Source organism: Cornus florida, unplaced genomic scaffold (genome assembly GCF_030987335.1).
Source record: "Cornus florida cultivar Cherokee Brave unplaced genomic scaffold, ASM3098733v1 CherokeeBrave_3.0.0_Hap2_Chr01, whole genome shotgun sequence".
Taxonomy (NCBI): domain Eukaryota; kingdom Viridiplantae; phylum Streptophyta; class Magnoliopsida; order Cornales; family Cornaceae; genus Cornus; species Cornus florida.
The window spans coordinates 80,738,138-80,755,095 of record NW_026775571.1 but is presented as its reverse complement, the minus strand read 5'-3'; the positions used below and the strand labels follow the sequence as shown (position 1 = coordinate 80,755,095).

Here is a 16,958-nt window from a genome sequence, read left to right as displayed (position 1 = left end):
GCCTAAATGGCAATTAGTTCAATATTTCTTTGAGAGTTTATCCGATAATTACAAGGGCATGGTTGATGCTTCCATGGGTGGCTCTTACATTGATAGGCATGAGGATGACGTGTGGCGTCTTTATGAGAGCATGAGTGAAAATTCTTTGCATCGAACTTTATCTTCTAAGAATGGTAGGAATTCAAGTGGAAAGAAGAGTGTTGGCTTACATCAAGTTGACCATTCCAATGAAATAGCCGTTGAGATGAAATCCTTATCTCAAAGGTTTGATCAATTCTTAATCAACCAAAACTCGGCAAATCAAGTATCTTCCATCCCCAACCATTCCCATCATGCATCCAATGAATTATGTATGACTTGTTCAAGTGTTTTACATTCTACTTCCAGTTGTCCCCATGGACATGTGCAAAGTGAACATCATAAACAAGTCAATGCAGCTTTTGTTAATCAAGGGAACAATCCTTATGGCAATCATTATAATCCTAGTTGGAGGAATCACCCGAATTTCTCTTGGAGAAACCAAGGGGAAGGCTCAAACCTTTCCCAAAGTGGTTTTCAAGGGAAGTATGTTCCGCCTCCGATGCAAAGCCAAGGTTCCCAAGGATATAGATCATTTCAATCGTAAGGAAATCAATTTTCTAATTCTCGTTTCCCTAATCAACCATCATATTCTCAAGGAAATTCTAAGAGTCCCGCTTTTGAAGAGAAAGTTTTAACCGCTCTAGGCACTCTAGAGGCGAATACTCAATTGCTTCATTCTCATTATCAATCCATTGCTAAGCTAGAAACCCAAGTAGGGCAAATAGCTAGTACTTTAAATGCTAGAGAGAAAAGGAAAATGCCTTTGAATTCCCCACCAAAGCAGCAATGTGTTGTGGAGACTCATTCCTCATCGGAAGGTCACACAATTGAGCATATCAATGTGGTGACTACCTTGAGATGTGGGAATATTGTGGACAACCAAGTGGGCATGTCCAATGAAGAGAGTAAACCGATGCAACCCAAAGTTGACACCTATCCCGTTTCTTATCATATTCCTCCTTCATTGCATATGCATGATCATTCAAGTGAGAAAGTGTTGAAAAGAGATTTGAAAACTGATGTGATGAAAAGTGATTGGCAAAATGATTTCAAAACTTCTTGTGTTGAAGAGACTTCAAAGAAAATTTCTGAAAAGTTTTTGAGCTAGGAGCTCCAATTCTGGATGCCTTAAAATGATCCATTTCAATTGACAAAGAAAAGGCCAAAACAAATGAAATTATGGATGTGTTTAGGCAAGTAAAGGTTAACCTTCCGCTTTTGGATGCAATCAAGCAAATTTTGACTTAAGCCAAGTTTTTAAAAGACTTATGCACCCAAAAAAGGAAGAACAAAAGCCAAGCACCTAGGAAAGTGGTCTTGACCGAGCAAGTGAGCTCACTTTTGTAGCATAACACTCTTCCAAAGTTTAAGGACCTCGGTTCATCTACTATTGTATGCATTATTGTTCAAGGCCTCTCTCTCACACTCTCACTCCTTTAACCACTAACAAGCAACCCACCTAACCCGACCTTCCTTTTCTATTCCCGGCGGGTCCCCAAGCGACCAAGCCACCGTTCAACTGCCATTGAAACCGGCGAAAGCCATTGGCCCGCGACCAAGCCTTTCCTCTCTCTAATCTTCTCCATTCTCTCTCGGGTAGCTTTTCTCTATCATTTCTGACCGATTAAGGCCAAGGAAATCTCGAAACTAACTCCGGCGAGCTCTAAACTTTCCGACGAAGTTCCAGTCACCATCTCCGGCCACAGTTCGCCGAAGAATTTCAAAGAAATCCAGAATCTCTGACTCATTCTCTGTGTTTGATTTTCTCTCCTGGGTATGTCACTTTTACATTTTAATTTTGTTTTATTTTTCATTCTCAATTTTTTGTATATATCTCATTTTGTTTAATTATTATATTGCATTTTGTTCTTATGAAAACTGAAAAATCAAAAAGATTGAACAACAGAAAATTGATAAAAAAAAAAAAAAAAAAGAATTTGATTGAGACTGAAAATTTGAAAATGGACCTTGGAACTTGTTTATAGCACTATGATGTGGAAATTTTGGAGTTTGTTTTAGTTTCTTGGAAATGGAGAACGAAATATTGTTTCTTGAGTAGTTTAGAAGGAGAACGGGTAAATTTAATTGGTTTTGTGGATTGATTGTGGGCGGTGTCCTTTGTTGAAATGTTGAAATTAATTCTTGATTATTGAAAGATATACATGGATGTTTGTTGTGTTTGAAAAAATTTTGGATGTCCATTTTTAAGGGGACACCGTGCCGGATTTTCGAAAATTTTTTGAACTTTGATTTTATAATCCAAAAAGGCATGTCGTTTGATTTTAGACTTAAATTGGAATTTGAAAAGGATTTTAAAGATTGATTTTGAGATTGAAAAGAAAAGAAAATTTAAATTGTTTTAAAAGTTAAGATGTAGAAATTGATTTTGAACTTGAATGGCGTTGAAAACTTTGATTGTTGTGAACATAGTTCCACCTTGTTCCATTTGCTTATCTTAAAAATGCTAAATCTTGTTTCCATTGCATAAAAATGTTTCAAATGGACCTCTTTGAAAAGTTTTGATTGGATTGAGTGCATTGTTTTGGTAAATTGATCTTTCATTGTTGAAATACTTTGTGATCACACTTGTTGGGTTTCAAATAATTTAAAAATGGAATTTTTTAAACTTTGTTTTACAAATGAGAAGTCGAGTTGCATGATTCTTTCTTTTGTGGTTCATTCTTTGCATGATTCTTTTCATGAAATTGTTTTACAATGCAATTGAATGTCTTGACCCCAAAGTTTCCAAAAGTGTAGAGTAATTCCAAAGTTGTCCAAAATGCCCTTGTTTGAGTTGAAGTTGTTCCATTTGATTCATTTGCATCCATTTGCATATGCTAAGTGCCTTTAAACATGTTTATGATGTAATTCTTGATTCTTGCTATGCTAGGGCACAAGTTTGATGTTTCTTGACCTTCCTTATCATAATTCTTGATTTTCTCTTGCACTCTGAGTTGAATTGCTATTCCAACCCAACTGTTTGAAGTCCATTGAACTCCATTGACGCTTAATTGACTTTGAAATTTGTCAATTCTGATCTCTTTTGAATAATTATGTGCCTTCGTAATAATTGCAACATGTTGCTTGTATATACACCATTTTTCACACACTTATATCACGTTGACAGTTTTTGAGACTTTCTGTGAATCTTTTGATCACATTTTCTTGGAATTGATTTCTAACTAAGTTTAGGGGTGTGTTATGGACTTTTGAGTTAGAATTGCATGATTTGGAAGTTGTGTCTATTCTTTGGCCTTAGTATCAATTCTTGCACTTAACTTGAGATTTTGAAATGCAATTTGAACCAAGTTAGGACTGTGTTTGCTTGATATTGATGTTAATCAGTTTACATACCATTGTCTTGATACCTTGTACTTGTAATCTATTCTTAATTACCGAGGTTCTTTCTGGTCTAGATGTTGACTTCCAGATGGTAAGCTTCTTGTATTCTCAGTTTTTGACCGTTCTCTGCTTCATTTAAGCTATAGAGGGGGTCACGAGCTATGAGTGAACGTAGGATATTGATTTTATTGCATTACAGTGCAGGATATTTCTTTTTCTAGAGTTATTATTGATATATGTTCATCATTCTGATATATGTTGCATACCATGTCCAGGAATCATTCTTTAACTTGTTTGTCAGAACATGTTTTGGATTGTAGTGTTTTGCAACCATGCATTTCACTTAGTCTTTATTACATGACATGCTTGTTTCTTGAGTCCTAGGTTGACAGTTGCCATGCCTATATACTCCATGTTATCCTACTTACTGTATTTGATCTTCACTGTTACACTTGTAGACATTCTTGCTTAGGAATTGATATGATGTCATCCTAGAGTGTACTTGTAATGTCATAGCCGTATCTACTTGAGTTTTAGGTTTGTGAATAAGCGTTGCATCACTTATGCACATCATAGCCTATCCATATCCTGTTATTCATATTTCTGCTCTAAATGTCCCATCAGTGACTTTTCTGCCCTCTATGCCATCATTGCATATCTGATCTATTTTGTTTAACTGAGTTATGTAGAATGATGATTCTGAAGTTTTCTTATTCATTTCTTGCACAAGCATGACCCTATTTGTTTATTCTCTGTTTCTTATTAATTGAGGCATGCTTTGTGTTTCCTTATCAGTTGCTTACCTTATCCTATACCTGTGCACTAATTTATACTTGTGTTTTTGCAGATGCAGCGGAGATGAAAGACACTCACTAGAAAAAGAGTTCACAGAGTGCCATAGCCTCCTCCATCCCAGTAACAGAGTCTTCCTCTTCAGCTTCTTCATTATCTGTACCAGTCTGAGCCATCTTCCATGGACGTTGAGCATGCCATTATTCAGGACATTCCTGCTGAGTCTTACGCCAGTAAGGAATGGGAGACCGAATACAAATTTGATACGGACCTATTCTCTACCTTGGATCAGACCAAGTAGTCCTATGATGAGCTTGTGAGGTGGGGAATTGATGCTATTATGACTCCAGCAGACACAGTCGTCTATCCCCAGTTGGTTGCTTTGTTTTATCAACACCTCCAGATGGAAGAGGATGACCAACTTTTTCTCCATACCACTATTGACAGCCAGAAGATTGATGTTTCTCTTTCGGCCATAGCTGCTACTAGTCACTATCCCTACACTTCTCCATTAGCTGATGATTCTCAGGAGCCTTTAAATCCTACTGTTCCACCTTTTCCCACTATGTTAACTATGGTAGCTATATTATCTCCACATACTGCATTTGAGGGGCGTACCTTTGCAGACCGGGTCGAGATTGATCCCCGGTATTGGTTCTTTAATTTAGTGCTGCACCTCAATGCATTTCCGACAGGCCATGGCACTCAGAGGCGAGAGGGGATTTTTTAAGCTTTATATTGTCTAGACCAGGGGTACTAGATTTCCATCCCTGCACTAATTTGGGAGCTCATGCACAAGCTCTGGAAGAACTTACATCATACACACAATTCTAGAGCAGAGACTTGGCCTTTACCTTTCGGCCATTTTATTACTCAGCTGCTTTTAGACGATGGGTATCAGTTTGACCCCGAGGAAATTCTAGAGCTTGATACCGATAGAGCAAAAAGAGCATATGATTTGGCCCAATGGAATAAGACTTTCAATTCCTACCATAAGAACAAGGCAAACAGAGATATGAGGAGAATACAGGCACAGTAGTAGAGAGCAGCAGCATAGTTAGCCGTAGCAGATGATGCTCTAGGGGATGATACAGCAGATAGATCTCTCCCCCAGGCAGAGACATCACATTACCACTACAGGTTCTTCTTCCCAGCCAGATGTACCTATTACATCTTAGTAGACTGGCCCTTCACATGCCCCTCCTACCGAGCTGACAGTACATACCAGTACTGATTCTAGCTATAGATCAAAGGTAGCTCAGCTGTACACGGACTTCATATCTTTCAGAGCTGATATGATTGGGTGACACGAGGATGTCATGAGGAGGCATGATGATCTGGTGAGGAGACATGATGACCTAGTGGGGAGAGACGATAATTTAGTTCGATGATCCGATGAGCTGCGAGCTGAGGTAGCTGCAGTGAGAGGTGAGCTTGGTGCATTACGGACCGACCTTACAGATTCTCTTACTCGCCACAGCACCAAGATGTCTGCCATTCTACAGCATATTGCGGGTATGATTACTCCAGATTCTACTGTATGATTCGACCCTTTTTCTCTCCTACTCATTATCTATTGATACCTGCACTATCATGATCTTGTCACTTGCACTAGGTTTTGGATATTTTGGATGTCTTGGACATTTTAGATACTTTATTGGATTTTATTGCTTCCATTGCACTGATACATTGATTTTTTGATATTCAATCTTGCATTTACATTCTATATATGGATTTTTGGATCTTTACTATTAGTTTTGGATACTCTGAGCTTTACATTGTTAGATGCCACGATTTCTGCCCAGTTCTTAGTTTCACCTCTCATTTATATCATTGATGCATATGCTTTGACAACTGCTAGTGTGATCATTTTCAGACAGGTTTTCGGAATTCAAGTTTGGGTGTGCATTTTCCAATGCTAAGTTTCCATTGCTGGGTCCCTTTTGCTTCACCCATTTGGTATACTCTTTCCATTATCTGTTGCTTCTTTGCACATTGAGGATAATGCACAGATTAATTTGGGGGTGTATTTGCATACTTTTTATGTCGCACTTACCTTCTATGCATGTGGCATGATTTGAGAGTCTTGGGCTATGATTTTAATCTTCTGAGGACCATGATACTTAGAATTTAAAAATTGCTTGACTTGAGAGTCCAACACTCCTTGTATGTTTTGCAGATGCCGTTTAGGAGTAAATTTTTTGAAAGATTGATATCTAGCTTGCATTTGTGGTCTACATCATCTTGATCTTGTGATTGTTTTGAGATTCACTCTAGGATTCTACACTAGCACAGGCGCACACTAGCATTCATTTATGGGGTACATGCATTGTTGACCATTGATTTGGTTATATTCCAATTGAACTAGTAGTGCATTGAAAGCTATCATTATGGTAAAGGTGGATAACAAACCCTTTTCATTGAGTAGCCGAGATTCTAGCCTCATTAAGCACTGAATTTCTTGCGCCGTCCGGTTTGGGAGTCATTAACCTAACGTTCGACCTCATGGATCGCTAGAAAGCTTAATAGATCAACATATTGCACTATGCTTCCATCTTTGATCCTTAGGATTAGGAAAAAAAAAAATGAGTGAAAAGAATAAGTACACCTAGTGAATAAAGCTTTAATAAAAGGTCCACTCTTTGTCTTGATGATCGGTATTAGATTTGTGTGTTAGTTTGAGGGTAAGAATGTGATTATTTCTTTAGTTGGCTTAGACAGCAACATATTTGATGCCGATTCACTCAAAAAGGATTTTAGTGTTATTTTGATTTGCATGATCATTATCTTGATGTGTGGAGGACCATACTTGTTTGCTTCTGTTGAGATTTTGGGAGATTGATTGGAAAGGGTTGAAAAATAGCATACTTGAGGTAGTTTTATCCCAATGCTTGTTTTGTATATTAGTGCCTCTCTTGTGAGAAAGAGCTCAATGTTTGTGGGTATCATTTCTGGAAACCCTTATAAGACTTTACTCGTCCACTAGGGGTAACCTAGGGGTTTAAAAGGCTTGTTGCACATGCTAAATGCAATCGTGTTCCCTACGAAAGTGGCGTTATCCTTTTATTGCTTTCTATTTCATAGTTATTTAGTTACATTTCTTTACTTTCCTTATACTTCATTGCTAGGGACTAGCAATATCTAAGTTTGGGGGTGTGATGAGTGCTCAAATATGACGTATTTTAGCACATAAGCTAGGGTATTTTAGTCCATTCATCTATCTTACTTTCATGTCTTAGATACTTATTTGTGTTTTTGCCTATTTTAGGTCAATAATGTTCAAACAGGCTAACAAGAGCCATTTAGCTCAATTTTGGAGCCAAGGAGCAAAGTTGGAAAGAAGCTAAGAAAATGCATCAGAGGAACTTTGATCGATCGAAGGGAATCCCGATCGATCGAAGAAGTCTACAATCAATCGAGATGAGGCGGTGCCAACTTAGCAAAATGAATAAGGCCCAAAAGATTTTTTTGATGCCACATCAGCTTCGATCGATCGAAGCTAAGTGTTAGATCGATAGAGAATCTTCGATCGATCGAGAATGCTGCTGGTATTGAGCTGTCTAATTCCCGAGCGCGCCGATTTCTACCTAACTTGTGTAGCTACGACTTTCCTCCAATCATAGGCTGTAATTCTAACTTGGTCCTTACTCAAAGAAGTATGTAATTGATTTATTGAACCATATTGTATCATATCATGATAGATAGATATTACCACTTATAGAAAGAAATATTCCTCTCTAGAACTAGGGTTTTGGGAAAAAAGTAAAGATAAAGATGATAATGCCAACCTCCAAGCTAGCCCTTGAGGGTTCCATGACCACTATAATAAGTGGCAAAATCCTTCTCTTGGGGCTAGAGATAGCCCCTAGGCTTGTTTCTCAAACCTAACTTTTGTGTATTTTTGGGGATTTTAGTTGTAATAAATGTTTTGACTATGAATAAATACAGATCTTGTAATTTTCACTTGATTTGTATGGATTAATGCTTTCAATTGATCATTTGGTTATATTCATATGTCTATGTATGCTAGAATTGATGTTCATGTTCTTGTCTCTGGATTTGATGAAATTGATACATGTCTATGTGTGTTGATGGCGTTAATCTAGTAATGGTCAAAACATAGTGTTTAATTGAACATTCTTGTGATTTATTTGATGGTTCATACTTATTTCTTGATGGATTGTGCCACATCTCTAGATTAATTAGTTTAATTTTCATGTCTCTAGCTTAGTTGTAGTGTAATTGCTTCAATCTTAGGTAGGTAGACAATCCATTCTTGTTGTTTGATATTCCATACATGTGAATACAAAGAGTGTATGTCTCGAGATATTTGTGCGTGCATTAATTGTGGTTTAATTGAATAGATTTTGGTGACATTTGATGGGTTGTACTATTCATTAAAATTGGCTAGATAATTTATACTTATTTGCCATCCATGCTTAGTTTCAATTAATGACATGATGTGTCTAATTTTACCACTCGTAATAGTACGATTCCGTGTAGGATAGTGCTATAAAGAGAGGTGTCAAACCCATAAGGAGAAGAGATTAATATTAAGCTTTCAATTTGGTTCTATTGGTTTACAGGTAACTGGTTGAAGAGTTTGTTGGTTGTCATAATTTAACGAACTGAAATTAAAACAAAATATTAAACTAAATAAATTAAATGATCAGAGAGAGAAATCTTGGGACTTTTACTTCACCACAATCATTATACTATAGTCAATTGTTTCAACTCTGGGGATTTAACAATTATGTTTTTCAAATGAATTGAACTCAATAACATTCGTTCAATTTGGGTTTTAAAGAAAGATGTTTTACAAAATTCAGTTAACTATAACCTATCTGCGATTAGCGTGGACTATCCACCTACCTACTCTAACTTCATTAACTACTTTGCAAACAATCCATATTTCCTAAGTATAGATTATGAAAACATTCTTTTATAAAAAACGTTATAACACCATTATATGACCTTTATTCTTATGGCCGGTAGGGCTCCGCTAGATACCATCCAACAAGGTAGGTTGAGAATAAAAAAACAAACAATTATATCTAAGACAAGGTAATAAAAGTTTGTAATCTATTTAAACATGAAAACCAATTGAGTTGTCTCAATTGCTCATAGTCATATAATCAAGGAAACATAATATATTAAAATAATCCCAGAGTTAAAACAATCAAATCATAATACTAGATTGGGTTACATCAGTGCCCTAAGAGACGAATTAGCTACTCATGACGATGTCGGATAGCATCTGTGTCGGAGTTGTCTCCATCGTCACAGATGACACTTCTCTTCTCAAGATCTTCACCTTCTAAGGTTATGGAAACCTTAAAAGCCACCACAGTATCTGCCTTCTGAATCACACAGGAAAGAGGACTTGGAATTTTGGACCTCTTCTATTAAGACTTAAGCCTCCTTTTATAGAAGAAAATAAGGATTTAATGGGCTTTTAGGTCTTCTGGCCCATCTGGAATGAGAACGACTTGAAAAGAGAACATTCCTGTAACTTAAATCTGACATGTCATGGAAGGCTCGAGCTTTAGGAACAAAGGCTCAAGCTTTTTGGGTTCAGGCTCGAGATTTATGAACAAGGCATGAGCTTTTCTATATTGATGCTCGAGCTTTAAGAATTGGTGCTTGATCTACACTTTGACACTCAGCCAAATTTCTTCAACACTTAGAATATTCTTGGGATTGAAATCTTTTAACATTGCTCGATCTAGGCCTCAAGGGCACGAGCACTAGGTACCAGGCTCGAGCATTTAGCTCTCAAGGCTCAAGCTTCAATGGATAATGCTCGATCCTAGAGGTTATGCACGAGGTCCCTGGGAGCTTGGTTCTCTAATAAATCAACTCTTCAAATTCCGATGCCTTGTGCTCGAGCACCCTATAGTCAGGTTCGAACACCCCATTTGGTAAGGCTTGAGCATTTAGGTACAAGGCTTGATCATTAGTACCTTATTGACTTTCTTCTTTGGCTTGTAAAGCTCGAGCCTCATGACTTGGGCTTGAGCATTGGATCTTAAATTCCTCCAAACTTCACCATTTAAGCTCTCGGCTTGCTCTGGATGATCGGTAATGACTCTGTAAGCTTCGATGTCATCATAAAGTCCCGGTTTTAACCATTTATTTGGGAAAGTACCTACAAACACACATTTAACATAAATCAGTCTAAATATAGATAGAATTATTACTTTAGGCCGTAACATACGCATATTTAAGGGTTCGAATATGCAGTATTCAGCGCTCATCATGACACGCACACAAGTTACAACTTAAATTTTCCTATTAATGTACAATTGCTAGTGTTTGATGAAGTAAAGCTTAGTGGTGACTCTAAGCCCCAAGACCTCTTCCCTATATCTTTTCTCTACTTTTTAGATTGCTATTCACTTGCATTGTTTTTAATTGCATTTTAATTCACTTAATCAACCACTAATCATCTTTAATCACTTTACCTACTGATCCGACATTAATTTCCAAGCACAAATACACCTCTTTTCCCTTGGGACAGTCCTTACTCACTCTAGCTATATTTATAGTTAAAAGTGGTAGTGGCAATCTCTAAATGTAAACTTGGCCACACTACTCACTTTAGCACTCTTCTTGCTTGTTTCATGCGACACCCACCACGAATCAAGTGATTTTTAGTCTAGATTTATTAATTTTTCCTTGTCTATCTAACGGTATGCTCAGTTGCATCCATTTTTGTTTGAAAAGACCATTTTACCCCTAGTCAAGTACCCTTCCCATTTTATAATCTTAGTTTCCACATTTGATTCTTTTGAGTTCCGTGACTTCATGAAAGGTCACTTTGGCGTCTTAGGGATGCCATATATCCATATAGACCTTGTTTCTGTTTCCGCTTCCGCATTCTGGATCCGTTTCGGGTCATCACACGACGCACTGGCTTAAAAAACCAGGGCCGTCACAGATGATGAGTTAGTGAGTAGGGTTTTGACATGTGGTTGTATTTTCTCTTTCTTGATTTATAAAAGTGAAATCTCTCTCTCCCATGGATGTAACCTTAGAATGAGGTGAATCATGTAAAATATTGTATTGTGAGTGGATGTGTGTGATTGTTATCTCCATATAAGTTTATGTTGATATGATGTTATGATACTTCCACTGTGTGTGATGAATGAGGGGTTTAACTATCAACAACAGCCGACCGTTAAGTGGGTTGGACGGAGTTAATTAATCCCCAACACATTTATTAGTAATAAAATCATTATATTATTTGTTATATCTAATTAAATTTTAGTTATTGTTGGCAGCCCATTAAGCTCGGAGGTGAACCAAGGTTCTAGGTTTGAAAGAGCACTTGAGAGGCGGTCCAAAAATACACCATCGTATTAGCTGTACCTAGAGCTCAAGCAATAATTTTATACCTTAACAAACCACTAACGTTTAAAATATTCTGGGATTGAAGACTTTTTGCCACTAAAGAGATTTCAATGGAACCTTCTGAGCAAAATAAAACAAAAAACATAAAAACTTCAATGGTATTATAAATATATATGTATATAAAGTAATGTGAAGAGGCAATAGAAAAATATAGAAGGAGCAAGAGATATGTTATTAACATATTTTCTCAAGTACCTCCTCAAGAACAATATTAAGTAGATATATATAGGCTTTACAATCCAGCTTCCTATGGAAGCTAATGTAAACACTTTCTCCTCACACAAAGGTAAGTGCTGAATCATTATAGGTGACACGATTTCCAAGGTTTGGTTGATGCAAGGTCTATTGCACATATATATAATTCATGCCTCAATACTTGATTGCATTACCTAATATGTAATGTTGTGGATTCCACTTTCATAACACTCCCCCTTGGAATCCACTGCACTATACTAAGAATATGCCTCATTAAAACCTTGTTAGCGAAGGAAAAATATTACATTATTCTTATGTATATGAAAATGGTATTGCATAGGTTAAAACTATCTCATTAAAACCTTGCCAGGAAAACTAGTGGGATAAAATCTGGATGAAGGAAAAAGAGTACAATATGTCAATAACTTTTCGATCAATTGCTCCCCCTCATTGTTGCATTAGATCAACCTTGAAGATCCTTAGTTGACGTATTTGAATGTTATGCATTAATTTCTTAAATGTTGTAGTTGGAAGCACTTTAGTGAATAAATCTGCTAGATTTTCACATGAACGTATTTTCTAATATCAATATCACCTTTTTTCTAGCGTTTATGTGCATAAAAGAATTTTGGTGAGAAGTGTTTGGTCCTGTCACTTTTAATATACCCTTCTTTCATCTGTGTAATATGTGTGGCGTTATGTTCATATGATACTTTTGGGCTATCTTTTATTGATGAGAGAACACATGTTGTTCGAATATGTTAGATCATTGATCTTAACCAATCCTATTTGTCAATGAGCTTTATGTGAGTCAAAGAGATAGCCAGCATCTTATTAATAAATTGACTGAAAATACTACATCAGACAGTGTTTTCGATCTCGTCCAATGTTCCCACAAGATTCAGATCATCAATATACACTACAACAATAACAAAAACAAATTTTGATTTTTTAATAAAAATGCATCGATAAAGATGGTTGTTCTCATATCCTTCTTTGAGTAAGTACTCACTAAGGCGATTGTACCACATTCGCCCAGATTACTTTAATCCATATAAGGATCGTTGTAATTCTATCTAGTACATACTACGTGATTTTGTTTCAGGCATTTTAAATCCTTCTAGGATTTTCATATAAATATCACTATCTAATGATCCATATAAATATGTTGTAACCACATCCATTAGATGCATATACAGTTTTTCTGTGAATACCAAATTGATTATAAAGTGGAGTGAGATTTCATCTATCATAGAACAGTATATCTCCTCATAAGTAATATTAGGTTTTAGTGAAAACCTTGAGCTACCAATCAGGCTTTGTATTTCATAATTTTATTATGCTCATTTCGTTTTCGTACAAACACCCATTTGTACTAAACAGGCTTTACACCCTCAAGTGTCTGGACCACTAGTCCAAAGACTTCTTGTCAAGCTGATGCAGTTAGCTCTGCCTGTATTTCTTTTTTCCATGATGGCCAATCATGTCTTCATCGACTTTCTTAAACATTCTAAGGTTCCAGATCGTCGTTATTTATATTAAGAGAAATTGTATAAGAGAATATAGTGCCTACAACAATTTCATTTTTTGTTCCATTTCTTTTCATAATTTATTGAGATCTCATTATATTCAGGTACCTTTGAAATATTATCATAGTTAGCTAACTTAACCTCGTTAGGTCCTTGGGCCTCATCAAGTCCTTTTGCCATATAAAAGGGCATATGTTTTATCAAGGGTAATTTTATCACTATTAGCTAATTTGGCCTCCTCAGAAGTACTCTTGTCATCATTCATCGTGCTCTTTAGCAAGTACCTCATTTTATCACTTTTAGCTAACTGGGTCTCTACAGGAGCACCTATTTCATCATGTTTACATAAACCACATTAAGTGCCTCTGCTTCATCAAGGGCTACTTTATCATTGTTAGCTAACTGGGCCTCATCAGGGGTGCCCATGTTATTATGCACTTATTTTAGTGCTTTCATCTTTCATGGAATAGAATCTTTTGTACCGACTGGTTTGCCACGCTTCATGCGTGATATAGATGCATTTGCATCGCTAACAAACTATCCCATTGGGATGTCAACTCATAGTGACATTGTTTTTCAGTTGGCACATATGATATTATTACTTTTTTATTTTTTATTTTTTGGTGTTTGAGTTAGATAATTATTTTCTATTTAAATCATTTTATTCCAAATGATTGAATTTTATATACGAAAAAAGTTTACGTAAATCATTTTTTACGGACCAGCTTGAGTTATCTAACCATTCGTATTTTTATTGAGCCCCTTTGTCCTTCTAATAACTAATTTTTTCAGTCCTCCCAATCTAATCTTATGTAATCATTTTGTACACAGTCTTCTCTTTCTATATGTATACATAGAGTGAGAGAGGCACAAATTTGAGTTGGTCGAGGAACATATTTGGGTCAAGAGGTATAGAGAGATAGTGGAAAAAGAAAGTAACAAGAAGGAGAGGAAGGAATGGTTAATTTAGAGAAGGAAGTAACCAGAAGGAATGATTAGTTCAGCGTAGAGAGAGTAACGAGAGAGTGGAGAGAGAAAGAAACGAGAAGGAGAGAAAGCGATGGTTAATTTAGGAGAGAGAGAGAGAGAGAGGAAGTAACAAGGGAGAAAGGAGGATGGTTTGTGGGGGTTCAATTCCTTGTTAGTGAGGAACACTAAAGAAGAGAGAAGTTAATTGTGTACAAAAATTAATGTACAAAATATTTTACAAACCGTTGCCAAACACCTAAAGTAAAGAATGAAGAGAATATTTTAATTTTATATTCAAAAAAAAAAAAAAAAAAAATTATTGGAATTAACTCAATAGTATTTTATTTGTTATATTTAATAACAATAATTAATAAATTAATAAAAATAAGATAACATAGGAAGTGATCTCTGTCCTACAATTATTTATACCACATTTGTTTTGACGTGCAATTCACCGTCAATTTTGCCGGCCAATTTGAACAAAATGTTGAGAGGTCTCTGTCCTACAATTATTTATACCACATTTGTTTTGACGTGCAATTCACCGTCAATTTTGCCGGCCAATTTGAACAAAATGTTGAGATGCACAACATGTATATATATTTTTTTCTCCCTAAATGACAGTTTTGCATTAAGATAAAAGAATAAAACATTAGGAGTATCGAGATTCGCACTATTCTGGTTATCGTGATTAAGGTTGCACTAGAAAGCAATAATACAAGTAATTAGTTGGGTCATTGCAGCAGTCCTGGCTTTCTTAAACCAAAGCCACTGCAGTATATATTGCTTGCTAATGGCGAACACAATTAAGACTCTCCTTTCGCAGTCCCTGAAAACGAAGATCATTTCCAACAATGACAATTTTGAGGGTCTGAAGACCTACAAGCAGAACTGGGCCTCCTTTATTTATAGGATTCCAGTTGAGATTCGCAAAGTAGATGAACGTGCCTATACACCGAGCGTTGTGTCCATTGGGCCTCTTCACAGAGGGAGAGAACATCTGAAAGCAATGGAGGCGGACAAATTGAGCTACATGCAGTACCTATTTATCCATTTCACTGATGCTACGGCAAGGCAAGAACGTTGTGTGAACGCTATGCTTTATAACGAATCTGATGCTCGTACGTGGTATGCAGACTTGAAGATTAGAGTTGATAATGGAGATTCAGCAAGGGCTGAGTTCGCAGAAATGATGCTTATTGATGGTTGCTTCATTCTTCAACTTTTATTCAAGAACTACCAACGGAGTAAGGACCTCAACATTAAGGACCCCATTTTGGACAACTATTCCATGACGTCTGCGGTCCGACATGACTTGATGCGACTGGAGAATCAGATTCCCTTCTTTGTTCTTGATATATTGTTCAACCTGACATTGGCAGATCTACTAATACAACAATACCAAATCTCTCTCAAGGGATGTATCCTCTTATTCTTTAAAGGTATGATAGGCACAGAAAAAATACCAAACCTGAATCCGGTAAACACCATTCACATACTCGATCTTTTACACCGTTGCTACTGGCCTTCTGGTCAACTTTTACCGTCGGCCACATCAGAATCCAAATTTGAATATTCTGCAACACAACTTGACTTGGCAGGAGTCATGTTTAAGCCAGCTCCTTCTCAAATCAACAGCCTCTTCGAGGTAAACTTTCATATTGATCATTCTTGTTGTCATTTGTTCAGAAGTGGTTGCTTTGAAATTCCACCTTTCTCCATTACTTCCTCAACTGAACCATTCTTGAGAAATCTCATCGCTATGGAGCAATTTTACTCTGATGGTAATCGTTATTTCACATCTTATGCTTTCCTCATGGATAAACTCCTCAACACTGCGAAGGATGTAGACCTGCTTGTACAAGCAGGAGTGATACGCAACTATTTGGGTTCGAGTGAAGAGGGGGCGCATCTCTACAACAATATATGCAAGAATGTTTATGTAGGTGGTTTCCACTTTAATGAGCCATGCAATCAGGTGACTGATTACTGCAACCTTTTCTGGCCACGTTGTGTAGCAAGACTTAATCGTGACTATTTTGGTAATCCATGGACAGGCTTATCAGTCTTTGCTGCCATTTTCATTTTTGTCCTCAGCTCGCTGCAGACAATCTATACCATCCTTTCTTATTATGGTAAGAAATAGGTATATGTTAAAGAGCTGAAGTATGCAATAATGTGGATGTTGTGTCATTGTTTCTACCAAATTAATTATCTCATCGGCTAGATCATCCTAAGCAACCTGGAATGTCTTTCATTAAAATCCTGTTACAGTTTGTAAGATCATCATCTTTTAGCTTATGTATTTTTCATCTCTATGGTTTGTAATTTTATATTATGACATAGATGGTTTGGATTCTGTATAAGCTCTAATGTTTGAGCACTGGTATGAATTTCATTATCTAAGTCAACTTTAGTAGCAATAATGTGGATGCTATGTCATTGTTTCTACCAAGTTAGTTATCTCATCGGCTAGATCAACCTAAGCAACCTGGAATGTCTTTCATTAAAATCCTGTTACAGTTTGTAAGATCATCATCTTTTGGCTATATATTTTTCATCTCTATGGTTTGTCATTTTATATTATGACATAGATGGTTTAGATTCTGTATAAGCTCTAATGTTTGAGCACTGGTA

At 36.5% G+C, this 16,958-nt stretch overlaps 1 protein-coding gene across 1 annotated transcript; it reads left to right on the top strand.

The window, feature by feature from the left end:
• Positions 1 to 15,114: 15,114 nt before the first annotated feature.
• Positions 15,115 to 16,467, top strand: LOC132275958 (UPF0481 protein At3g47200-like). Its single transcript, XM_059777181.1, has one exon. It carries the CDS (start codon positions 15,115 to 15,117, stop codon positions 16,465 to 16,467), a length of 1,353 nt encoding a protein of 450 aa, XP_059633164.1.
• The last annotated feature ends 491 nt before the right edge of the window (positions 16,468 to 16,958 follow it).

Coding starts and splice junctions, on each gene's coding strand:
- LOC132275958 (XM_059777181.1), top strand. CDS start 15,115: ATGGCGAACACAATTAAGACTCTCCTTTCGCAGTCCCTGAAAACGAAG.